Here is a 27,202-nt window from a genome sequence, read left to right on the forward strand (position 1 = left end):
GCCATGGAAATTTTCCTAAGTTTTAGAAACGCAACTTTAGGGTCTCTTTGGTTTTTTAAAGGGAGTTATGAATAGTTACTTTTTTATCCGTGCTTGAACGAACCACTTAATGTTGACAAACTCAAAAGTTGCCGCCCAGGTTACGAGGAATACTTTACTAAGATTCGGAACTGCTATATTACCAAATTTGGATGATTCTCTTCTTTACTGATAGAGGATGACAAGATACAAAAGCCCTGTACATTCGATCAACCATACTGTAATTTATGAGAAGTAAACAGGGGTGCAATGCCCACCTAGGGGATGTCATAGCACAGACTGCGCCATTGAAACTTTTAGAGGAGGGGGTCTTTTGAGGGGTATTTTTCTTAATTTTAGGGGGACTCTTGCTTTTGGGGGGTCTTCGCGATATTTAGGGGTGCACCCCTTGCTCTTAGGGGGCTATAGGTGTGCATCGAAAATCATTACTTTTGATTTAAATGTAAAAGGCTTTGCCTAGACATTTTATTGATTAAAAACTTTTCATTATAATAAATGATTAATGTGAAAATCATTGCGTAAAGGAATATTGTTGATACAAAACAGTAATATTAGCATTACATATTATTTGAGTTGTGAATAAGTGCTTTTAAGTTAACATAAAATTTATTCTGTCTTGATGAAAATTTTGTAATCAAGGATCAATCAAAGCAATTGTCGAAATAGATAGTGTTATCCTGAAGTTGAGCGGTAAATTGCCCGCCATTTGAGTCTTCTCTCCCCTCACACTTGTTGTCACTTTCCTTTAATTTTTTTTTTCTAACAAGGTGGTTTCCAAGGAACTTTCTTAACATTAAGTGGTACATAAATCATATAACGAAAGACTATGAAATTTATTGCTTCTTCCTATGATAGTAAACCATTAGAGTGAAAAAAAAAAACCTTAGGTACTTTGATTTTACACTGCAGCTTCCCTCAGTATGCATATTCAGACGAAGGGAGAGAAAAAACAAAGAATAGTGCAGAGATGTCCATACGAAAAACATATGTTTTGTATTGGAGTAATTTTATTATCATAGTCGTACCAAAAGTTTACAATTCAACGGCCTTTTTTTTCCTTTAGTAATAGATGAAAAGTCTGATTTCCTTATTGGAAAAATACATTGAATTTTTTGCATCAAAAGTGTGAAATTGCCACCCCCCAAAAAGTGCCGCCCGGGGCGGACTGCCCCCTCCGCCCCTCCCTTACTACGCCACTACTCAGCAGGGGTGCCCATTCCCCCAAGTTCAATGGCGCAAATCTCCCCCCCTCTCCAAAATTTTTTTTTTCAATCCTCCTTTTCTTGTTCATTTTCTAGCTCTCTTTTTTATTTTATTTATTTTTTAATATGTTTTATTAATTAATTTTTTTTTAAGTTTTTTATTTATTTGTTCACTTATTTATTTTTAATTATTGTTATCATTCATTTTATTGCAGGGTTGGGTTTTGTACTGAACAAAACTGGTTTAGGACAGGACAGGTGGTTTTTATCGTCCAAAACTGTCTAAAACTGTCAGATGCTGTCTTAAACTGTCCAAAACTATGCTAAAGCTAAAGCGGTGTAATCTAATCAATTCTTATTTGCTGCAATATTAGTAATACATCAATATATAGATATTAATGAGGTTTAGTTGATTAGTATTTGATAACATTTTTCTCTAAAATGTTCATTAAAAAATTTTTTTACTGAAAAAAATTGCCAATAACTATTACATAAAAACTTTCTTGTGTAACAGTTGGTAGAGCTATGAAAGGAAATTCACAACACTACCAAGAGAATTAATTTCAGTTCCATTTGTAACTCAAAGGATATAAGTTTTACATCATGTTTTAACGAAAATTATTTTTTAAATCATAGATTAAAGAACACGAAATTGATGATTAAAACTTACGTTATAAAACATTGCTATTCTTTTTTTAGTTCATATTTTTGATAAAATACATTCTGTAACTATAAATTTTTTAAATTTATTGCATTTAAGTCAATTATTGCACTATATTTTGAACTTTCTTTTGCACACATGCATAAATGTCCAAAAATTTGGGGTTTATGGAAAAAAAAAAACTCTTGCATTCAAATTGAAATTTTTAATTGGGAATTCAATTTCTACGTAACTAGATTAAAATCAGCTGAATAAATAAGTTACATAAAAATTTATACTTGAATGTTCACATTGAGTAAATATATTAAATAGTCAAAAAAATAATTTTGACACATTTGGTCTGTTCTTGATATTTTCTTACAAAACATAGTTTCTCAAAAAGTAGTTTTAGACACTTCCGGACACAAGGATTTTGAACAGCACGGTAAATACCTTGCCAACCCTGCTTTCATTTGGATGCAAGCATAAACGCGGGGAAATTTGGTTACTAATATCAAAAAAAAAAAAAAAAAAAAAAAAACCTAAATAAACCCATGCATACAAATTGAAATTTTAATCAAGAATTCAACTTTTACGTAACTGTATTCAAATCAGCTGCATAAATAAGTTGAATGTTCTCAGAGGCGGCGAGTGGGGCTTAAAAGTGCGCGTGGGCAAAATATTTTTAGGAAGTTGTAGGCTATTTTAGGCTATCTTGAGTGACTGTGGGGAGGGGGGGGGGCTTCTGATGTTCTTTCGTGTAAATGTTTTGGAATTGTAGTTTTAAAAACGTTCTTTTTGTAGAGTTTTGTCAACGTTTGGAGAACGGAAAGGAGTTTCCAGGGTTGTCTCCTTAACTTTTTTTAAAATAAACTCTAATTACTACTACTACTAATAATAAAAACGAAGAAGTTTGGACTGTCTTTGGTAATGTAAGGGTAAGGAGGCGGATCAGGGAAAAAATCTTAAACTGATGACTTAAAGACGCAAATTCAAGCCATCTTTAGCAAACTTAGAGCAGGGGGTTTGGGGTTCACTCCCCGAAGTTTTGCAAAGCTTAAAATGTTTTTTAAACTTCTTTTAAATCGTTATTTCAGATTTCTCTTCTTCTGACTTAAGGAGGGACAAAAGGGTATGAAGGTTCTACTAGTATTTTTTTTTTAAACTGATGAAATCCTAAGAACTCATTTTTAAACTTTGGGGAGTTCAGAAAAAATATCCGGATTTCTTTTTCAAATTTGGAACCTTAAAAACGCAGTTTTGCCAATGACACACACACACACACACACACACACATAAACTAAATAAATAAATGAAATAAAATGTAAACAGAATAAATTAAAATAAAATAAATAAATAAAATAAAAAAATCAATAAATAAATTTAAATAAATAAATAAAAAAGTTAAAAAAATTCCCACCAAAACTTTTGATGCCACAACTTGTACTATAATAACTCCCTGTGGGTACCCCTGATACTCCGAATTGGATGGAGGTTTGGAACCATTTAGTTAAATTGATAGAAATAAGAAAAATATCCTAAAGAATCAAAATGTATTAAAAATGAAAGGAATAATACATACGGAAGACAAATGCGTTTCAATGCTCTATATGTTTTTCCATCACACTGCGAAGGACGGGACAGCAAAATATTTGTTATGGTATCATTAAACTTTTGAGAGATAAGAGCCGGGATGCTGGGAATGAAACAAAGCAAGAGGATATCGCAGGTAGATAAATATATTGACAAGATAGTCGAAAATCCGTAGATAAACAAGTTAGAGTAAAATACCTCTTATTTATGAGTACTTACATATGTAATTGAATAAAACTTAAGCACTTAATACGCGATGAGGAGGTATTGTCATTGATGATATCATCACCTCAGAGCAACAGTAAGATACTTAAACCCAGAAATAACACTAGGATATCTTACTGTTGCTCTGAAGAGACGATATATAAGTACAGAAATGAGTCACGTTGCCATCTAGGGAAATGAGAAACAAGTGACGTGTTTGAGAATCAATGCAAAGTGATAAACTGAAATGAATTATTAGCCTTGGAAGCGACTCCATTTGGATAGCTTCGTGATATGAGCTCGTTGTGTTCGCTCATCTGTTAGTTTATCACTGTAATCTAGCCATATGTGGGTAGAACAATATATTCATATATCGTGCAAAAGAAAATGACTTAAGCGATACTCACCCCACATACAGACTGAAATCTGAACATTTTTGAAATTATAATATTATTTTTGGATTGTGAGGAAATAAATATCTAATCAATATCATTGTAGGAGAATGTGGGGCAAACTGAAATAGCGGGGAAAAGCAAAATGGTGAAATATTTGCTCTGCTTTTAAAACCAGCTATCTAGTAATATTTTAACCATACATGGTGTTTCTGTACTCTTGGGCAAAACTTTAAGGGGTGATAGTACATATCAGGACAAACAAGATAAAGCCAAAAATAGGGGTCCCAAACGTTTTCCGAAGGAGATAGGCGCCATTAAAGTTTAGGGTCCAAATTTTCAATTGATCGTAAAAAATTGGAAAAAATGTTCAATTCGTTTGCGGTTTTCGCTAAAATTCTTCTTTTTGTCAGTATTTTCTTGGAAATAAATTTTGAGGATGTAGTTTAAAAAATGCCGATAGAGGGCGCTTCAGACTTTGAAATAAAGAACAACTATTTTTTTTACCGATATTTTTGAATCTCATTAAACGTTTTCTAATGTTTGGACTTAAATTTAAATTTTGAGCTGAAAATCTGAATTGTTGGGAGTGATTAAGTAGCGAAAATTGAACTGTCTTCAAAGGTTGAAGTACACTTTGTCACAAAAAAATGTATGCATCATGAATAAATTGAGCTGCAACCAACAAACTCGGCAGGAATGTAGTTTGGTAAGTGATGATTTTAATTTCGGAGTCAGTAAGGAAAGTGCAAGCGCGCTGTGCGCATACAAGATGCGCTGATGGTTATGATTGCAAGTGGGAAAACGTGTGTCGAAGGGTACTTCAAGCTAAACTGTAGTGTTGTAATGTGACTAGGACGACCTTTTAGAGGGACGTACGTTACATCAGAAGCAGGTTGTTTGTACCAGCGCCGTATCCAAGGGGAGGGTTTTAGGGGTTAAATCCCTCCCTTGGGGAAAACATAAGCGAAATGAAGAAAATGTATATTTGACTTAAATTTACTTTAATGAGAAAGTTTGCGTTCAGCGTTTTTATTTTATTTTAATTTTCTCTCTGAAGTTTTTTGCGATTTACAACTGCTAAAGCCTTACAAACTGATGTAATATTTCGGAAAAAGTATGGCGGACGAACCGCTGAATAATCTACCAATGCAAAGAAAGAATATTGCTTATTATAAGGAGCTTATGGTGAATTTGGCATATGTTACATCAATGAAGACGCATTAGTGGTTGTGCTTGGCTATGTAATTTGCATCTGCAAAGAGCTCTTTCTTGTTTAGTTTATTAAGCATTATTTCAGAACATAACAACCTGATATACATTCTACATTATAAAAGAGTTTGTGAAGAGTTTTTAATACTCATTGCAATATACTACATAGTAAACAGATTTAATTAAAAAGAAGCAAGCAAATTTTGATTAAAGCGAATCTGTGAAACGAAGGAATACTTTGGTAACTTGTACAGCTAGAGGTATCCTTCAAGAATACAGCAGTTCTTACATGTGAATAAACGCCATATTGGGATCGGCAATTTGTCGTAAACTAAAAGCTGTAAGGGGGTTGAATTCTCCCCCCCCTGCTGGTGAGATTAAAACCCCTCCCTTTATGAAAATCTGGACACGGGCCTGTGTTTACCTTACTCTTTCTTTGACCTGTCGCGAAGAATTTCTTCAAAGTTTCCTCACCTTCTCCAGAGAAAGAATTGCCCCGATAGGAATCGAGGCAGACAAGTGGTGTTCTGGGATATCCGAGAAACACAATGTGCAGCGCTAGGAAGAATGAAGTCAGGAAGGCAAATGCTGTACAAGCGGCCCTCGGATACCCGCGCTTCAGAGGCGATTCTTTGTGGATGAGGCCCCAAGTGTGCACTCAGGGACTGATTTACGGCAGGGCATTCGGGGCCCGGGGCACCAAAGGAAAGGGGGCACCAAATTTCTGTCATCATTTTTTTGGAGGGGGGGGGGACCAGTGTTCAGGGCGTCTAACTAAGGGAAACAAAAAATTTTGTCATTTGACAATTTTTTTAATTAAATGAAAGCCTATTAGCCAATTGTGGAGAACGATCATTTTCGCTATTGAAGAGTCCCTTTAATTAAGTGTCCTTTGCGTACTCTCATTTCTGATGGTAAATTATCTTTATTAGCTCTGTTATCAACAGAAAGAAGTTTGACCTAAAACTTGATTATGAGAACATTATAGATGAATTTACTTCAAGAAAACAAAGGAGAAAATATATATAGAATCATTGATGCGCAGAAAGCACATTATGATTTACCTTTACCATTTGTATCATAGTTTTTCCATCTGCGACTGTAAAAAATTTTCTAGAACATGAAAACCATAAAATTATTTTAGATTTATATTAAATGATTTCTTTGCAAAACATCTTAATTATAAATTTTTTCGTATGAAATCGATATTTTAAAGTTTTCTTTCTATCAAAATAATGTCCAACACTTACCATCATATTTTTTGTGTGTGGGGGGGGGGCACCATATCTGTCAGTGGTGAGTAAATCGGTCCCTGTGTGCACTGCCAAACAGTACGGTGGACAAGGCACCTCTTTCTTTAAGGTCATGCTTTTCTCTACCCACCTGCAAAGAACAAAGAAGGAATAAATGTTTGGAATTCTAATGTTTCCCAAGATACAAGACATAGCTACTACTAAAACTTTGCAACATGCCAGTGCAAAAATTGAAAAATGTATCGAACACACCAGTTTCGGGGTAACCAGAAACAAATACAAATGTGACGACTGTCTGTTAGTGGACCCTTGTCTGTTACTGGTGACGTTACCCTTCGACCCAACTTTAGTATTCTAATTTCCTAGACCTCTTCTAGCTAAAGTAAGGGGTCTCCGCTTTATTTCTAAAACTACTAGACGTTAAATCCCGGTTATCACAAATTTGCCAATTCAACTGCGCTTGCGCACGGACTTAGCTTTTTGGGCTTTCTGTTTTAAGATTTCGTGTTGCTTGTTTATATTTCGGCTGAGCTAGAGTCCCAACAATATAATGAATGCGTTTAGAATATTTTCACACCGATTTCGGGATACATTATATGAAACTACGGAAATGAATAACTGTTAATCTTTATAAAGAAAAGAGAAAAATTACACTTCAATATTTATTGGTTTGAAAATATTTATTTAACGTAAACGTAAAACATCTTATGTACTTCAAAAATGAGTAGTATATTGCAGATATCCGTCTTTTGCGGATATTTTACGTTATATGTAAACAGCTTAGCATTATACATTTGTATTTGGGTTGAGGGTTAGGCTTTGTATTAGAAGTGATGCTGCAATTCGAGTACGCTCTTCTGAGGTTAAAAATTTGGTCCTGAAAAGGACCTTTGTTTGATAGAAAAATCAGACTCCGAATCCATTAATAATTAAGACGCAAAACTCAATCTTTACCGAGGCGTAAAAACTAAATCAAAGAAAGCTTTGTAATTTCTAATTTTTATCTGTTGTTTTCTCATATTTATTAATAAATTTAAAATGTTTTTAATTAGTTTGAGCAAGAGTTCTGAAATCAGCAAAGTCCGTGCGCAAGCGCAGTTGAAATGGCAAATTTGTGATAACCAGGATTTAACGTCGAGATCTAAAACTGGGAAACTTCTAGCTATTTATAATTAGAATTCAATGTTTATCTGCCACTATGAATTTTATGATAGATTTTCAATGGCATTCTTTCGTAAAAAATACCGGAGCATTGACTTTGAGAGTTTTTTTTTCACTTTTTTTTTCTGAGCACTCACTAATTGCGCATTGTTCTTACTTGACCGTTTTACGCGTCCGTCCGTCCGTCCTTTAATTTTGTTTCTGTCCCCGCCTTCCTCTGCAGCACCATCAAGCACATGCACTTTTGCACACACGCACACACACACACCTACCTACACAGAAACACGTCAATGCAAACACATGCCTACACACAGACACACAATCCTACACACGCACACACACACAGTGCCGTGCACAAGAGGGGAGTAGGGACATCTGTTGGCCCGGGACCGAGCCTGATGGGGGCCCAATTTTTTTAAAATGAAGGTTGTAATATACGTAGGGTCGTAGTGGTAAGCAATATGAAGGGGGGTCTGTAAAAGTTATTTGAGACGGGCCGCAGCATTTCTGTGCACACATACACTCGTGAATGCGAAAAGCATCATTTGAATTTGACAAATATTCAAACTTTCTTTTTCTTTTTTTATTAATCGTATTTGTCATCTTTTTATGATGTTATAAAAAAAGGAGGTACGATTCTCTACTTCACCTCTCTATACATTTTCATTAAAAGAAAAAAAAAGTTTAAAACAAAGCTAATTAAAGCTAAACCTTTATGGAGGGGCGCTGGATACGGCAATACACGATTATGTGGTTTTCTCATCTCAAGAAAGATTGGGACTGTTCAAGGAACTGTTCAAAGGGCTAGTAAGGGAACTTTCAGATATACTAGACTTAAAAGGCGTAATATGTATAGCCTGATGCAAAGGCAGAGTCAGAAGGGACATGACTCAGTTGTTTAAATGTATCTAAAGGAAATATGCTAATGTATTATTTCTTTGCGCGGAAAGCAGAACAAGGAGTCATTGTTTCAACTTGGAAATAAGGGGAAATGTCTGCTTTAGTTAGGTCGTAGGCACTTGGAACAGCTTGCCGGAAGAGACGGTAACGAGCAAGAGGGTAGATAGCTTTCAGGGGGCCGTTGATCTGCAGTGGGGTCTAATAAATCGACAAGGACCAGCCTAACTGGGACCAGAACCTGTTGCTGGTCGTCACATATGTATTTGCAAAAGTTTGATGGAGCGTGCAGTGTATAGATTAACTGTGAAAAAGAAGGCCATCTGTGAAACCTCAATAAGTAGTCGACCGGTTAAGTGGTCACTCCGCTTAAGTGGTCGTTTTTCTTTGGTCCCGACAAGGTCTCATTCACAGTAGTGTAAAATGATCCTCCTTTGCTGGTCACCAAATTTAATTTTACCCGGTTAACTAGTCACTCAAAAATTGTTTTCTAAAATTCCTTTTCCTTATCGGATCTTAGAAAATGGTGTCAGACTTCGTTGAAAGGCTGTTTGATAGGCATTTTTCCTTGAAATCTCGATCCTCGGTTCTGGTCGTTCAAAGCATACTTCTTGCTGTGACTCTGCCTAGTGCTGAGAATATGAATCAAACTCTTTCCAGCAAGACAGACAAAAGAGACCTGGAGAAAGTTAGTCAGTATTTGACATCCGTTCAAAGAACTACAAACACAGAATGTAAAGCTTGATGTATGTTTGAAGAGCTCATTCTTTTCCGTAAGTAACAACTTCAAAAGTCAACATTGAAGGATTCTATTAAATCACAGTAACTACATTAAAATAAGTTGTTGTTATTAAGTAATGTAGTATAAACAAGAGAAAATAAAACAAATTAACTATCATTAGTATTTTTCCCCCTTTTTAAAATTTCCATTAATTTTTAGACATTGATTACATAAGTTATTGTTTTTCTCACAGAATTCTACTGCTATTCATTAATATTTGTAAGGCTTTTTTTTCTACTCTACATAAGTAGTCACTCCGCATAAGTGGTCAAAATTTTTTGATTCCTTGAGTGACGACTTAACGAGGTTTACTGTAGTTTAATTTGTATTATGTGTTCTATAAGTTATCGAGGGTCAATTTTAATTCCCAAAATTTCTTTTATTTTTTATTTTTTTCGTACTTTCTTTCATTAATCAAGTACAATTTTATAAAAGGTGTGAAAATTCTCATTTCAGTCTAATCCAACAATGTAAACTGTTCGTATTGTTATCAACTGGGGAAAAAAGTTGCAAAGTAACAAATAAAATTTCATTGTTCCAACAATGATATCCTCTACAACAGAGCGAACGCAGCTGGAAAATTTCACTTTGAAGCCGATTTGATACTGTATAGGTTGGATTCTGCTTCCGCTCTCAGCAAATTTCAGTTTTTCGACGAGAATTTGCGAAATATATCTGCGAAAAGTAAGTCAATACTTTAGTTCAGATTTCGTATGATGATAGAGTTGCTCCTTTTTAAAAGATCAAATAACAAATTAAGTTTTTCGCGAAACAGTAATGGTTCCTCCAAATGTGGTGATATTTTCGGTGCTAAAACCTGAGTTGGTTTTGTGATGTACAAACTGAATGACTAACAGAAGTAGCAGGTTTCATATTAATTCAAAAAAAAAAAAAAAAAAAAAAAAAAAAAAAAAAAACAGTGTTTATAAGGTCTATGATTTTATAATTGTGACTGGTACTTTTCCAAGTGCTTCACTTGTTTTGGCGACTTTCTACCATGGCGACAACAGTAAAAAATGCTTAAAGCGATATGGCAACCGTAGAATTTAGCGCTAGAACTTGTTGAATGCCCGAACTGCAAAATATTTAGTTTGCAATAGCGATAAATAAATTTAAACCGCCAAAAATTTTAAAAATGCGCCAAGTGACGTACCTTTAAGGGAAAAGCACCGGGTTATGAAAATCATCAGATTAGCATTTTAATGTTAAATCCTAGTCAGAGAAGGATCTAGTATGGTTGTGCTAGCACGGGAAGGTGATGTTCGAGGAATGACAGTACAAACACCATTTTAATGGATTTTGAAACCAAAATATCCCTTTCAGACGTGGCGTCCGGTATACCGGACATGAACTTTAAACAACTGCTAATTATTTATTAATTGAATAAATTACTCGATTTTTTTCGCAACTGACTCTTTACAGTCTGCTTATTATTATCTGTACAAGAATTTTTCATTTTTGGATTGACAAAATGAAGAAATAGGGGTTGGGAGAATATTTTCCCAACCACGGATTTTCGTAGCAAAAACGAGTTTTTTTTTTCTGATTTATTAAAAAATATACAATTTTATATTAATCACTTCAAATGCTTATATTATGTTTTATTATTGTTTAGAGTATATTTTTCAAAGAAGTTTGATGTTTCATCGTTTTATTATCTGAAATATGTATTTCAATAACATATGTCCGGATTATTGGACGTGTCATAACTCTTTTAATTTCTCACCTATAAACTTGAAATTTTGTTTATAAGATACTCTTCACCATAGTACACTGTCTACCAAATAAAAATACTTTAGGTTAAGTATTTCAAAATTCCGTCTGAAAGGATATACTAAACATGTGCATCAATTTAACCGGGCCCAACTTAAGAAAAACTTTGCCCGTGTCCGATCGACCAGCATTGTGTAGAGCCCCTAGTTAGAAAACCCTTTCAAAAGGAATTTTTAAATACTTAACCAAAAAGGTTTTTATTTGACAGACAGTGTACTATGGTAAAGAGCATCTTATACACAAATTTTCAAGTTTATAGCTGAAAAATTAAAAGAGTTATGACACGTCCAGTAATCCAGACAAATATTATTGAAATACATATTTCAGATAAAAAAACGATGAAACATCAAACAAACTTCATTTTAAAATATTCTCTAAACAATAATAAAACATAATATAAGCATTTGAAATGATTAATAAAAGATTGTGTATATATATATATATATATATATATATATATATATATATATATATATATATATATATATATATATATATATATATATATATATATATATATATATATATATATGTATATATATATATATATATGTATATATGTATATATATATGTATATATGTATATATATATGTATATATGTATGTATATATGTATATATGTATATATATGTATATATGTATGTATGTATATATATATATATATATATATATATATATATATTTTTTTTTTTTTTTTTTTTGTTTTTTTTTTTTGTTTTTTTTTTAAGAAGAAAAACAATTACTTTTGCGACGAGAATCCGTGGTTGGGGAAATAAGCCAGTCCCATTCTCCCAATCCCTATTTCTTTATGTTGTCAATTCCAGAATGAAAAATTCTTGCACAGATAATAATAAGCAGACTGTAAAGAGTTAACTACGAAACAAATCGAGAAAGTTATTCAATTAATAAATGATTAGCAGCTGTTTAAAATTCATGTCCGGTATACCGGACGCAAGTCTGACAGGGTTAAGAACCAACTTATAAAGCATGCCACGTCGAAATGCACTTTTCTGCAGCATGTGATAACTTCAAAACGAACTCGTTTCTACGTTTAATGACTTGACTTTCAGTTAGCAAACTTATAATTGTTCAGATGAAGATTGTTTGAGAAACAAAATTAACTCATAGTCTCGTGGAAAGAGTTAAATTCTTAGTAATGAAGAAATAATCCGTTTCACTGCCATTATTTTATGCAAAAACATCATCAAAAGACACTAAGGCGTTTGTTTGTTATGTTTAGGGGAAAATGGAATAGAATGATACCTTTAAGGGAAAACTTATGTAAAATTGCATTGCAGTTAAAATGCAACTTAGGTGCTTTGCTTTTACATTGTTTTTTTGAGCAATCACAATTGCTTATTGTTCTTACTTGACTGTTTTTTTTTGGCGTGCTATGATTTTATCCCCCCCCCCGTCTCCCTCTGCAGCACCACCGTCGACCGGCCACATCACGATGCTGCTCCTCTAGCGAAAACCGTCTCCAGGTTGTGTCCATACCCTACACGCATACATACACACACGCATGCCTACATACACATAGCCCTCCACACACACATACACACATACTCCCAAACACACACACAAACACACGCCTACACACACATACACACACGCCTGCACATAGACACATAAACACACACACATACACATATATACATATACACATACCCACATACGCACATGCCTGCACACAGACACAAACACACACGCCTACATACCCACACACACATACACATATATACATATACACATACACACATGCCTGCACACAGACACAAACACACACGCCTACATACCCACACATACAAACACACACGCCTACATACCCACACACACATACACATATATACACACACACATACCCATATACACACACATGCCTGCACACAGACACAAACACACACATCTACATACACACATACCCACACATGCCTGCACACACCCAAAAAAAACACGTGATTCCGAAAAACATAATTTGAATTCAAGCTGTCAAAATTCAAATTAATTTTTTTTTAACTTTTTGTGTTATACAAACATATTTTAATAACACTTTTAAAAATTTACAGATGTTTTAATAATATTTTAATCACTAATCGAGTAACGAAAAAGGCAGACTTTTTAAAAACTGTACAAAGGACCATTTCCCCTCACCAAACTAAGAGTAAAATGATCCTTCATTTAAAAATAATTGTATTTTCTCATGAGCTAATAACAAATATGAAGAGGTAATTGATTCAATTTTTGCATCCTGAGTTCTAAGCAAGGAAAGTGAATGCTTAGTTTATGAAAGATAATATAAAATAAAATTTTCGATGAAAAAGTTTAAGTTCTACGCGGTACTACGAACAAAATACTTTTATTTTTCATTACTATTAGTGTATAACTATTATTACCAGCAGTATTAGAGTTCTAACTTTTATTATTGTTACTTTATTTTAGGTACTTTGAATGAAAATGGATCTCTCAAAATCATCTCAAGACATGAGGGAATACTCCAAGTAATTAATTTTAATTAGATTTTTTTTTTCATAGTCGTTGCATTTTAGCTAATTATACTGAAGTTAATTTTGACTTTCGCAAAAGACGATAAGAAATTCGCACACACACACAATCCTTTTCACTCACATATTTTCGTGATGCATGGTGTCTCAAAAACGGAAAAATACAAACACAAAACACAACAGATGACTTTGTCAACATTGTTGGTGAACGGCTGGTGGCGTGATGGTAAGGCGATGGCCTTCTACGCCTCTGTATCCGCCTCTGGCTGTGACAACTACCAACAATGGAGTTGATTAAAAAAAAAACTGTTTAGCACACTCTGCTTCTTAACATTTCACAATGGCTGTCAACGCTGGGATAACCATTTTAAACCTTTCATAAGACGTTAAGCCCTGGTTTCCTAGAAGCGAAGTCGCCGATCTTTGGCGTCGCTCCTCGCCGTGACGCTGAGATCAAAGTGAAGTAATTCCGGCGTGGCCATTCACGACGTCGATTTAGCTCGGGCGCGCATGCGCAGAAGAATCAAGTTTTCCGTTCTTCAGCCTTGATTTCCTAGGAGCCAACTCGCCGATCGTCGGCGTCGGCGTTGCTCCTCGCCAAGGAGAAAACTTGCTTCTTCTGCGCATGCGCGCCCGAGCTAAATCGACGTCGTGAATGGCCACGCCGGCATTCACTTGAATTTATTTCAGCGTCAAGCCGAATAGCGACGTCGGAGATCGGCCATTAGCTCCTAGGAAACCAGGGATTTACATGGGCAAAGTATATCTGTGGCCAAAAATATCTCGAAAATAAAATGCGCTCGAGTAAACAGATTTAAAAAATATTTGAAGTGTGCAGGGTAGTCTAACGACGAAAATGATCGCTGAAGCACGATTTCATATTCAACAATTCATTATATCATTCAAAATTAACATTTGGCTCATGTGCAGTACCCAGGGAGCACACTTCGTTTTATAAACGTTATAAAATGCTTGTTAACGTTGTTATAACCATTTAAAAAACTCTATGAAACGTTTAAATGTTACGTGTGCTAACTGGGTAAAAACATTATTTTTTACATCTTCTAATTTCAAAAAGCTAGGAAAGCTTTTATGACTCGGCTCCATTTTTGGGGAGCGGGGGGGGGGGGGGGGAGGATGTGAAAGATGGAGCAGTAATCCAGTCGATGAACATGTCTAACCAATGGGCAAACGAAACATTTTCTTGTCATTGGACACGTGGGATTTATTTAATCCTAGATTTAATGGAGGCTCTCTTGTAGTCTCTTTATTTCGTTGTCGTCTCAAGTTTTATCTGGAAAACTCGAGTCCCAAGAGACCGGCAAAAACCTTCGAGTTGTTGGTAGCTCGACTTATGGGTCCCCCACTGCTTTCTCAAGAGTTAGGTACCCAACGAAAACTTCGAGGTAGAGAAATATTCGAGTTGTGAGGCATCGAATTATCGTGCGATGACCGCACTTTTCCTTTGTTTTCATGAGTTTCTAGTTTCCTATCTTTTTATTTTAAATTTTCAATTTTTTTTTCAAATATTTTTTTTTCCTCTATAACTAATTTTTCTTTTCTTTCTTTAACTCCATAAATGAAAGTAACTGTTGCCTATTCACTCAGTAAAAAATCCTTTGAAATCTTTTTTTTTTTAAACACTCGATATTGATTTAAGTCCGTTCTCTCTCTCTGGTTGGACAACCCTTTTTATGTTTGAGACACCGGGTGCTTGGCGATAACAGGAACCTGGAGTCAGTATAGAAACTAATTTTACTCATTCACTTAACTATTCTGTGCAAATATGTGTTTTAGCCCGTTTACGCGCCTTCATATTGATAGATCTATATATTCAACTCTCTCTGTTTCCTTTAGAAATCTCCCTCATGATCAACCCAAGATTATCATTCCCAAAACCATTTTTGGCAAGAAAATCACTACAAACAACCAAGTCACCGAGGGACCATTTCCGGTGGATTACTTGGACGAAGATTTTGACTTCGCACTATTTATCTTTCCAACTGAGTCCGCCATCAACAATCAACGTTCGTTTGATCGTCAAGAAGAATGGAGAAAAAAGTGCGAACAAAAGAGGAACAAAATGTCCCGCCTGAGAAAACTTTTCAAAAAGTAAGTCGTTTTCAAAATTTTCATAAAGTTACTCGACAACTTTCCTGTTTGCATTTTATCCCACCATTCCGCTACTTTCTTTCTATATATGTTTATAACTTCATTTTTCAAAGTAATCAACCCTTGCGTTTGGTACGGTTGAAAAAGCCCTCTGTTATGTATATCAGTGTTATAACTTTAAGACGGAGAGGTAATAAAAGAACAATGCATTGTAACCATATACAAAGAAACCATGCAAAGAAAAAAAAAAGAAAAACAAGAAGTCTTTTCAAGAAGTAGTTGCTAAAATCTCCGTAATGAGATTAATTAGTATTTAAAAGATATTAATGTATTGGAAAGGGTTCAAAGGCGGGCTACAAGGCTAATAAATGGACTTTCTCATTTAGACTGTTGCTGGTCGTCACTTTTGTATTTGTATTTGTAAAAGTCTAACAAATAGCTCAAGGATTTTGCATTTCGTCAATTTCTTTTGCATAATTTGAATCTCCAAAAGCCTATTTAACTTCTGTAGTCTGCCTCACCATGGTTAGCACTCGGCAAACTACAAATATTAATTCTTTTATGTGCGTCCCGCTAGCAAAATTGTAAGCAAGGTTGTTTAGCAACTCTGCCAATCGATTTGGGAATGGATTTGCCTGAAAACGATACCAAGAATAGTGGGGTGGTCTACAAATTTCTTCTTTTTTGCTGCCCTAAAACGTTATTGTATTAAATCTGAGCATGACTAACTAAAGTCTTTTTTAAAATTTGTAGATTCATATACAAACACAAAAAACCAGATAGCGTCTGGGACGCCTGGATTAAAATGTAAGAAAAGGCGAAGATCTCAAATCAACAGGCGACTATGACTACTGACTATGACAACTGACTGCGACAACTGACTGCGACAACTGACTACGACAACTGACTACGACAACTGACTGAGACAACTGACTACGACAACTGATTGAGACCACTGACTGAGACAACTGATTGAGACCACTGACTGAGACAACTGATTACAACTCCTGACTACGACAACTGTCTTTGACTACTGACTGAGACTTTACAGACTAAGACTTTATAGAGACTGTGACATGATCACTGAAGATGCAATGTGGCGAACTCTTATTTTCCCCTGTGATGGCTGCTTTCTAGTTCAAACCAAAGATCTCTCTTCTTTCTCCCGTGAGCAAAAAAAAAATTAAAAGACCCCCTCCGATGCAAAAGATCTCTTACAAAAAACACTGTTTTGGATCAAAAAGCTTCAATTGTAAAGATTCTCATTTTATTTATTTTTTTACTCTTTCGGATAATAAACCTATTTTAATTTGGCAATTGTTTTTCGTTTCCTTGTTATTGAACTTAATCTTTCCTAAAGTTGGTCATTAATAAAATAATTTTCTCTTAAATTTAAGTCAAAAATTTTCGATCTTCATCATTTATCTGCACCAACAGTTTTAAATGCACTATTTTAAAGTGCTTGTTGCTAAGAACTTATTTTTTCTTTTCTCTATTTAGCCCAACATTTTCATAAAGAGGTGGGGGGGGGGGGGAGAGGGGATTGGCCATAAATACTGTCCAACCACGGATTTTATGGAATTTTCAAACGTCCAGATAAGACGAATCTATCTCAATGAGGGGGAAAAGTAAAAATTTGATGCCAGTATTCCGCTCATTTGAATGAGACTCTGCTTCTGCAAAAGCTGGCATCGCTAAAAAATAATAGATTCGTCCATTTCCGGCTGTAAAACGGATGTTTGTCTTTCCACACAATCCATAAATCTAGATTGCTAACTTCATAAGTGTTTCACTATGTGGTGAAATATCATGTGCCAATTACAAAATTTATCTACAAAACGGAGTTGATATGTTTGTCTAAAATCTGCATTGCATTAAAATTATTCGCAGTTTTTTTTTTTTGAATCTTGCTTCTTACTTTTCTCCTCGCCCAATCTGTGAAAGTGGTGGAGTTGTGGTAATATTTGATATCCAAGTTCGTCGGGCTTACACATTTAAGATGGGCTAAATCATATTGACCATGTAGAAAATATCCGACTTTCTGAAAGTAGATGCCATTTTTTCTTTCTTTTTGTTGCCTCTCTAGATCAAAAACTACGGCATGAATTGGTGAAAGTTTCATTAAAAGTGACAAAATGAAAAACGTATTTTAAAGGAATTCAGTTCAATATCTTTGGTATACGAAGTTTTTTTAATTATCTATATGAATCATAATAACCGCATCTAAAGTTTAAAACACATAAAGAAAATTCTGGGTAGAATATCCAATGCAAAAGATATTGCGAGAAGCAAATAAATAAATCGAAACTAAAAGAGCATCAATAAGATGCGAAAAGATTCACCGTCTTCAAAATAAATATATGAATAAGCAAATAATAAAATACGAAACACCAGTAAGCAATGAATCACGTGACTCGCTATCTACCTATTATAATGACGAGATTGTGAAACGTGAAGCCACTCCACAATGAAATCAATAAGCAATCTTGGTCGCTCACGGGGAAAAAAAAGAGGGAATGTGAAAGTACATTTAAGAGAAAAGGGCTTTAGAGGTAAAATTTAAGTGTAGCACATTGCAGCCTTCCCACCTTTGTTTGACGTTTCATCGACGTCAACATTTTATCAGTAATTTCACAGTAGCGGATTTCAGAGGTGGGACAGGGGCCCAGAGCCGTGTCCAAGGGGAGGGTTTTAGGGGTTAAACCCCTCCCATTGGGGAAAAAATAATAAAAAAACCAAGTGAAGAAAAGTGCACAGCTGGCTTAAAACTAACTTTAATGTTAAATTTTGTGTACAGCATTTTTTTAAATCATATTTTGAAAATCAGTGGTGGAGGAACCGTTAAATGGGCTGTCAAACAAAGCATTCACTGTGATTAATACTGCTTTTCATAAGGAGGTTATGATGACTTGGTCGTTTCACAAAAAGAGATGAATGTTGCCGCTATGAAGATGCATTGTAATCTCGTTTTGGTAATGTAATTTGCATATGCAATGAACCCTTTCTTATTTAGTCTGCTTGTCCTAGAATATAAATCCTGAATGCATAGTATGTTACAAAAGAAATTGTGAATTTGTTTATAGTACTTGTTGCAATGTACCGCGCAGTAAACAGATAATAAAGTTTGAATCTAAACAAGAAATAAAATGAATAAATACTGAAACTACTAGCACAGCCAGAATTTGCCTTCTGGAAGGTGGGTTTCATAACTGTCCTTACATGTACAGTACAGCCTCGTTTAGACTAACTGGGCCCAAAAGCAATCCGAATAAACGAAAATCCGCATAGTTCGAGTAATAAGCAAAAAACATTCTCAAATAAGCAGACTTATCTTTTACTACAGCAAAAAAAAAACATGTTTTCTACCAAAAACCTTCATAGTATCATTTCTCACAAATACTTCATCATTCATGGTTCAGCTGCGGTGGCTTCGGACTGACGCTTCAAGTACGCCATATTGTTTGTTAAATGAATACTATACTTTATTGTATGTTGTATGCAAGAGTTCTACATTTAATCGAGACAAAACCGGAATATTTGACGTATTTATATGTAGTCTCGTTCTTGCAATCATAGTTTAAAATAATTGTTAAAGTAAATATGTTTTTGTTTAACTTGACAAATTTGATTTGAATAAACCGGAGATCCGGATAAACAAGGTTCTACTGCATATAAAATGCAATAATTGAATTTTTCGTACTAGCCCCCCCCCCCCCCCCCCCTCCTCCCCACTAGGTCCATAGATGTGACCATTTAACAGAAATGAAATATTTGAAACACTTACACACTTGACAATGAGTTATAGGTATTTGTTGTGTTTTTCTGACAATGCAGGTAAGAATTATTAAATATTGAACCCAAAACCCCTCCCTTTATGAGATCCTGGACACGGGCCTGGTTTGTACGGACGTATCAGCCGCCACCTCAGTTGGAGCGATATGGCAGTAGCTTAGTGTAGGCGAAAATAAATGAATCACTCCAGTGCGGTCGATTAAGGCATTCTAAAGACAGAAATGTATGTCCCAATATATAATATGTATACAACCCACGCACAATTATAATATACTAACAGTACCCGCACAGCGATGTCCGTGCTAAAAATTTAATGGTCCGTTGAATAAAAAAAAATGACGCCCCCTCCCCCTCTGATATGAAATGATCATTTTTCATTGTATAAAATGCGTACACACCTTTTCAAAAAAAAAAAAAAAAAAAACTGATCAAAGCTTCTTTGGAATTTAAAACTTTTCGTCAAATCATTAAATTAGATTTACAGTTGCTTTAAAACTCTATTCAGCTAGCGAAACGGTTTTTACTGCATTTTAAAATATTTCGACAAATAAACAAAAAAAAAAAAAAAAAAAAGACATCAAATAATATCTTTCAAATGTAAAAATAATTCCGCAACTCTATTGCTTATCGCCAAACTCGCCCAGCAACCACGCTATCATAATCCATCGTCTAAAAAAAAGAAAAGAAAGAGAAAGGAAAAAAAAAAAAAAAACCACCCCATGGAACATTCAAAAATCATCGTCAGAAAAAAAAAGAAGAAAATTTCGTACATTTCACTCGGATAAAAACAAATCAAAAGTTTCTTTTCTTTCAAAACATATCACCAAAACAATGAATTACATTTACGGTTGCTTTAAAACAATAATCCTAGACTGAACTGCTCAGCGCCTAACGCGCCAAACAACCACGCTACCGGAACCCAGCCCTTTTGCGAGTGATGGTTTTGTTTTGACTATAATAAATGTTTCGCCAAACAAACAAAAAAGTATAAAATCACATTAATAGTAGCATTCAAATATTTATATATTAAGAGCTGCGTTGCCCGGCTTTGCCCGGTCTACCTTGAGAGTTAAAATTGTGTCAAGTGACATATATTCAACAATCAGGCTTAAATAAAAGGGGAAAAAAATACCATACAAAATTACCCTTCCAAACAATGACGACAGATATTAAAATACTTTTAAGAAATTAAAATGCAAAAGATGGATTTTAAAAGCGTAAACATGGAAACAAGAAATAAAATAAGTTTAAGGAATTAAATGCAAAATAAACAAAGAAACAATGGATTCAAAAAGCGTAATCGTGGGAACGCGAAAATAAAATGGTTGACAACCTGAATCAAAATGACATTTTTCGCACTTGATTTAAAAAACGCTTGTAACTTTTTTTCCTTTGAAGATAGAAGCTAAGTTTTTCGACCATGAGTCGAGAGAGATCTAGAGTAAAAAATGTTGCTATTTCCAATAGTGTCAAAAAGAAAATTGTGGGTTAACTCCTTCAGTTTTTATTGATAGATTTAATGAAGAAAGTAGTGCCTAAATTTCAGCTAAGACTAAAAAAGCTCGAGCTAAAAACGCAAATTACTCCCGCCGTAATTAAGTTAGAGCATTGAAAAAAATTGTTGGAAAATTCTACCCTTTTCAAAGATACATAATATTAATATGTGCAAGTAATTTTTCACTCCCATATTCGGGAATTTATGTGAAATGTGGGCCTAAATTGGAATAAAAAAAGAACTGCTTATCGGATTTTTTTGAATTATAGCCTATGTCACTCAGTAAGAAAGCACCTTTCATATAGTGAAGGAATTTTTTAAATAGGTGCAGTGGTTCTGGAGATTACCTCGAACATATAAACACTCAAAAATCCACCCTATCTCTTTATAATATTAGTACAGATATTGTTACATATTATAATTATATATATATTGTTCTTTCTTTATGTACTGTAGTTTTCAGAACAAATTTTCATCTTGTTCATGTTGAAAAAAAAAATAAGTCATCTTTACTATTTCACTTTGCTCTACTTAATTAAAGTCTCTGAAAATACATTCATTTCAAAAGTTAATTATTTTCTTAAACATTAATAATGCTTTTGTTTTAGTGTTTCTTTGGGTTTCTTAACAAAAAAATATAAGTCACAAGAAATCGAAATCAGCAAAAGGGAAAAACAAGTAGAAACGATTAGAAACATAAAATGGAGCAATCTAAATGTAATAAATTGTAATAGTATGTTTGTATGGTGCAAAATCCCAATTTTTTATGGAAAAAAGGCTATTACTTTTAAATTACAAAGGTAAATTTAAAATGAAAGAAATGACTTTATTGTGTAAATTGTACGAAATCGGTATTGACAGCGGATGTGGTGATAACGAAGTAGAAAAACAGTAAATTTTTTGACTTTGCAGAACGTTCCTATTTTAAACGTGGTACACTGAAAAAAAAAAGTTCATAAAAAATAGTACTTACATCACGGTTATTGAATAGAAAATAAACTCCGTAGGTAAAACATAAAGTTTTCAAAATCTACGGTCATACATCTCTATACTTGTGTCCTCTATATTTGTGTGTAATGGTTTGATTTAGCATACAGGGTTAGCAGAAAAGAATATCTCGGTTTTAAAAGTTCATTTTTCATAAACTATTGCACTTAGCACTATAAATAATACATAAAAAGAAAGATAAACTGTCAAAGTTACTTTGAACCTACGTAGCTACTTCCAGGGCCTGATTATCGCACAGGCCAACTAGGTCTGGTCCTGGGGCCCCGATTTTTTAAAAACTTATGCATAGCATTAAAAAAATCTTGCATTTTTGTGAAAATAATGAAAGTTAATGATTTATTAATTGAAAACATACTTTTAAAATCTTGTTAAACATTATTTTGCATTGACTTAAGGAGATAGAATAGAGAGAGGGGCCTCCAAAGCATTGTGGACCTTGGGCCTCACATTTAGTTAGTCGGGCCCTGGATACTTCAAGTGCACGTTCCGCAGTAGCACTGCCAGAAATTCCTTCGGGAGGGTTTTTTTTGGTCCCAATGTCTTTACACGTGCATTAAATACTGTATTAGGATTGGAAACAATGTTAAAACAAGACCTCTGGGGGGTGTCCCCCCCCCCCTCGCTGCCCCACTGACGTTCCGTAACGCTATATTGGCCGTGCAGATGATGATGATTTACCTTTTATGTGTTAGCCAGCCATATCCCCGACCTTAACCTCATGTGATTTTTTTATGAGATTTCGTCAAAGACAGTGCTTATACACCACCATTGCCTATAACATTGCAGGAGCTGAAAGGTCGCATAGGTGTAGCAATACGAAAAATTGACAGTGAAACACTACAAATGTATGTTAGATGTGTGTCGCGTTACGAAAGGCGAACTTGTCAAACATTTGTGAGTGAAAAAGAGCTTGGGCAATTCACCTCTATTTTCTTGTATCATTTATAGTGTTAAGTGTAATAGTTTATGAAATATAAATTTTTAAAACCTGGATATTCTTTTATGCTATCTCTGTACTACAAAACGCTTTAATACCATTAACTGTATTAATTAAGAAGGAGCTTTCATTTTAAACAAAACTTTTTTTTTCTTTTTATAAAGGAGAGTAAGAACCATAAACTGAAGGATCGAATCCAAACGATCAATAACATGCTGATGATGAAACATATCTCAAAATACAGCAGCCCAAACGGAGCTGCTATTTCAGTTTGTGACCCCTCCGTTTCAACTGTGATTCATTTCAACTGTGCATTGCTCAGAAAACAAAATCCCTCGAAAAAAGTTATTCTGCCCTTGGCAGGTTAACAGCAATATCTACAAGTTTTTCGATTGTCATATTTTCGCATTTTTGTTCTGTATCTTACTTCAGTTTTCAAGTATAAAAATTCTTATTTATTGCCGCTGAAAATAAAGCATGAAAAGAACTTAAAATTTCAACTTTGTTTCGCTGGTAATTGGGGGAAATCAAAAACAGTTCTCCAAAAGTCTCGAAAATTCACTTCTGTAGATACTGCCCTTTACCTGCCAATGGCGTATTGCTCTTTATGTCAATATTCAGTACATAAAACTCGGTTTCAAACCGTCCCTGAAATTTTGAGGCGACACAGAACGTTTATGAAATTTCACACGAACGTTTATCATTTCATTGCTGGTTCAGTCACAATGGTGAAGTAGCAGATGGGCAGTTAATATCTTTGTGTCCATCGTCACAGAACGAAGATATTTGATCCTCTTCTTTGTGATCTTCAATCGATTTGCACTGTGAAATAACAGCGATCTTGTCAATCATTTGAGCGAAATCAACATCGGCCATTGCTTTATGCAACCTGGTCAGGAAAAACCAATCGCTATACGACAGGCGATAACAGAGGGATTTTAAGATGGATCGTTCCACTAGAGGAGCCGAGAATCGCATAGCACACGCTCTGAATGAAGGAATAAGTAGAGCGATTCGATAAATAAGAACCATGCCACTAAGTATAGTAATGAATATATACCACGCATGAAGAAACAAGAACATTATCATGTACATTTTGTTCAGTGGTAGAAGACAAACGATATTTTCCCTTTCAGACGAATAGATTTTGCATGTACCAACAGAAGGAAAATAGAAATCCCTGAAATCGGCCCAAGTCTTTATCTTCCCTAAATAAGAATCTGGAACTCCAGTTACATCGAAGAACACCACCAACCATATCGTTTGAGCGAGGGAACATGCGTAGTTACAGGCTTCAAAAAAGATGTACATGACTGTATACAGCTTGTGTTTGCCTTCCGTGACTAAAATGTACTTTGCCAAGTAACATAGTTCCAGTCCGCGTCTTTCCTCCTTGTCAAAGAACTTTTCCACTCCAGAGCTCAATCTACGAACATATCCTCCTTCGTAAGATCTCCACAGCAAGTGCGGTAAGTAGCAGTTGAATGCTTGGACCAGAAGTACTAAGTTCACCCAAGGATAATAGCTGTAGTATCGCTCTTTTTTATAATCGCTTGTAAAAACATTACCCTCATAGCAGTGAGTTTCCACCATGTTCTTTTCGCCTCCAGAACAGGAAAACGAATTTCCAAGCACAAGTCTGCAAGTTATAATGAAGCTGAAAGTGATGAGCAATAAAACTGTCCATCGGTAATACAGGCTAAAAATGAAGTTATCAGCCATGGGAGATTTGTGGAGAACATAACAAAATTTGTTCGAAAACGCCATTTTGTGGTGCCCAATCTTAATTATGGGGACCGATGGAGTTCATTAGCTTTATCTCCACGCGTTCAGCTCAACAGAAATAAAAGTTGTTTATAATGAAAAAGAAAAAAAATGTGCCTAAAAAGAAAATTACTTCTTTGCGGATGTCCTAGAATCGAGAGTGTGAATTTCTGATTACAGTTATCATCATAGGAAGTGACTCGGAAGTAAAGGTGATGCAGAAGCATAAAGTGCTTAACTTGTTTTGAAAATGTTCTAATTTATCAAAATTGAGTTTATACCATTTCTTTAAAATTATCAAAAATAATTTAAAGTTCTTCTTCAATCTCATACTCAGAGGCAAAATTTTGGAATAGAAGCAGTAAAATTTATCCGAATACTGTTATATATATATATATATATATATATATATATATATCTATATATATAAAAATCTCGTGTCACGATGTTTGTTCGGGGTAAACTCTGAAACTACCGAACCAATTATTATCAAATTTCATAAGTTTCTGTAATTTGGTCCAACTTAAAAGATAGGGTGGTTTTTATAATTTTTTATTGCAAATAAAATGTTTATCATATATTAATAGTGTGTGTTAATTGTTTGGTTCTTTAAATTCTAAACAGATGGCGCTGTAAGTTAATTCATCCTCAAAAGTTGTATTCTTAAGTTAATTAAAATTTACAAATAATGCTATGTTACGGATATTCATGGTTATCAACAATATCGCCGGAGAAAGGGGGAGTATTAAGGGTACACTTTTCAATGTAAATGTCAAATTCTACAAATCAAGTTGAAATTGATAAGCAGCGGGAAGTTCCATTCTCACCACTGCTTTTAAAAACGTATGAGTCTCATATAAATGTCGATTTTTGCAATTCCGTGAGGTCAACAAAATACTTTGTCAAATACGTTTTTAATGGTTCTTATTAGGTCGTAGTAGAGGTACGAGAAATTAACGATATAACGCAATGAGTAGACATAAAAACAGCAACGAAGCTATCTGGCTTCCCCATGTACGAAAGAGACCCAACTGTACAGCATCTTGCAATACATCTTGAAAACGGTCAATGAATATATTTTTCCGAAGATATTTTCAACGAAAAGCACTTGAATCACCAAAAACAACAATGACTTTTTTTTTTTACACTGTCTAAAACCTAATGTGTTTGGCCCGATTCTCAAAAATAAAATTATTTACCAATGTTCCACGCTATTTTATACGCACCGTAAAAAATCCAAAATGTCACTGATTATTTCCGTGGAACATGTTGGGATTTCACAGGTCATCAACAATTTTATTGGGAAATGAAGTATCTTCGTCAAAAAGTTTCCTGAATTGCTACAAACGCCATGAATGCAGACTTCTCACTGTTCCGAAAAATATTTTAGCTCCCAGTTTAAAGATTAACTGAGCGCATTTATTAAGTGTATCGGCTTCAAGTCAATTACGTTCCGTTTGCAATGCCTAAAAGCTCCCAGAGGGAGTGAATGAGCCTTTGGACTCCGTAGCGTTGCAAGAATCGCAAGCGAGCTAGACCCGGGGTACTTAAATACAAGTACGTTTCGCCATGCTTGCGATATTATTGGTGGAGCTTAATTGAAAGTAGAGAGGTGTCAAGCTTTTGTATTAAACTTACTTAAGGTTTTCTCTGAAGGTCCAGCGGCCCGACGGGCTTTTAGCCAGGGAGATAACTGAATGCTTCAAAAAGGTTCCAGGGTAATTTCAGGAAGGTTAATGAATTTTAGTGAAGAACTGACTTCACTACTGTCGTCGTGGTCCGTCCAGATTGAAGTAACTCCCAATGAGAGGAAGTGAGTCTCTGGATTTCGTAACTTTCCAAGAGTAACAAGCAAGTAGAATACTTTGCGCATGCTTACAATTTTATCTTAGCAGTGGCCATGGTAACGAAAATGCATTTGGTACTTTCTTGATGAGTCGAAAAATGTGCCAAGCTATTATTTTTAATCTTACTTCGGTTCTCTCTAAAGGTTTCAGAGAAATGATTGTCTCGAGTCGGAGAGGTTTCGGAATTCTTAGGAAAGACTTCAGGATAATTTTAGGAAGGTTTCTCACTTTTAGTGGGATACGTTACTGTCAAAAATTAAGCGTATTCGATGCCCATTATTTTTCAAGACGTTTCTTAATTGTTTTTACAGTGTTGAATAAAATCAAAAAAAAAAAAAAAAAATCATTCATGCCAAGCAAACAAAGAACACAACATTCATCAATCTCGGGCATAATGAAAAATTAAAGTCTAGACATTGGGATCAAAACTCCATCTATAACAAAACTGTGCAGCCAAAACAAAGAGAATGTTGTTTTTGCTTTTGTTTTCCTTAAACATTCCCTAACAGACGAAAATGTTTGCAAACCCTTAATTGTCGATTATTTAAAACATATCACGATGCATTTCACGAATTGTAATTATTGGTAGAACACAATCA

General features: G+C 34.7%; 1 protein-coding gene across 1 annotated transcript; it reads right to left on the reverse strand.

Annotated features, from left to right (window-relative positions):
- Positions 1-23,128: 23,128 nt before the first annotated feature.
- Positions 23,129-24,811, reverse strand: LOC129216959 (innexin inx1-like). The gene has a single exon (XM_054851182.1). The coding sequence runs from the start codon at positions 24,757-24,759 to the stop codon at positions 23,713-23,715; it is 1,047 nt and encodes a 348-aa protein (XP_054707157.1). The 5' UTR covers positions 24,760-24,811; the 3' UTR covers positions 23,129-23,712.
- Positions 24,812-27,202: the final 2,391 nt, after the last annotated feature.

This window comes from Uloborus diversus, chromosome 2 (assembly GCF_026930045.1).
Source record: "Uloborus diversus isolate 005 chromosome 2, Udiv.v.3.1, whole genome shotgun sequence".
Taxonomy (NCBI): Eukaryota; Metazoa; Arthropoda; class Arachnida; order Araneae; family Uloboridae; genus Uloborus; species Uloborus diversus.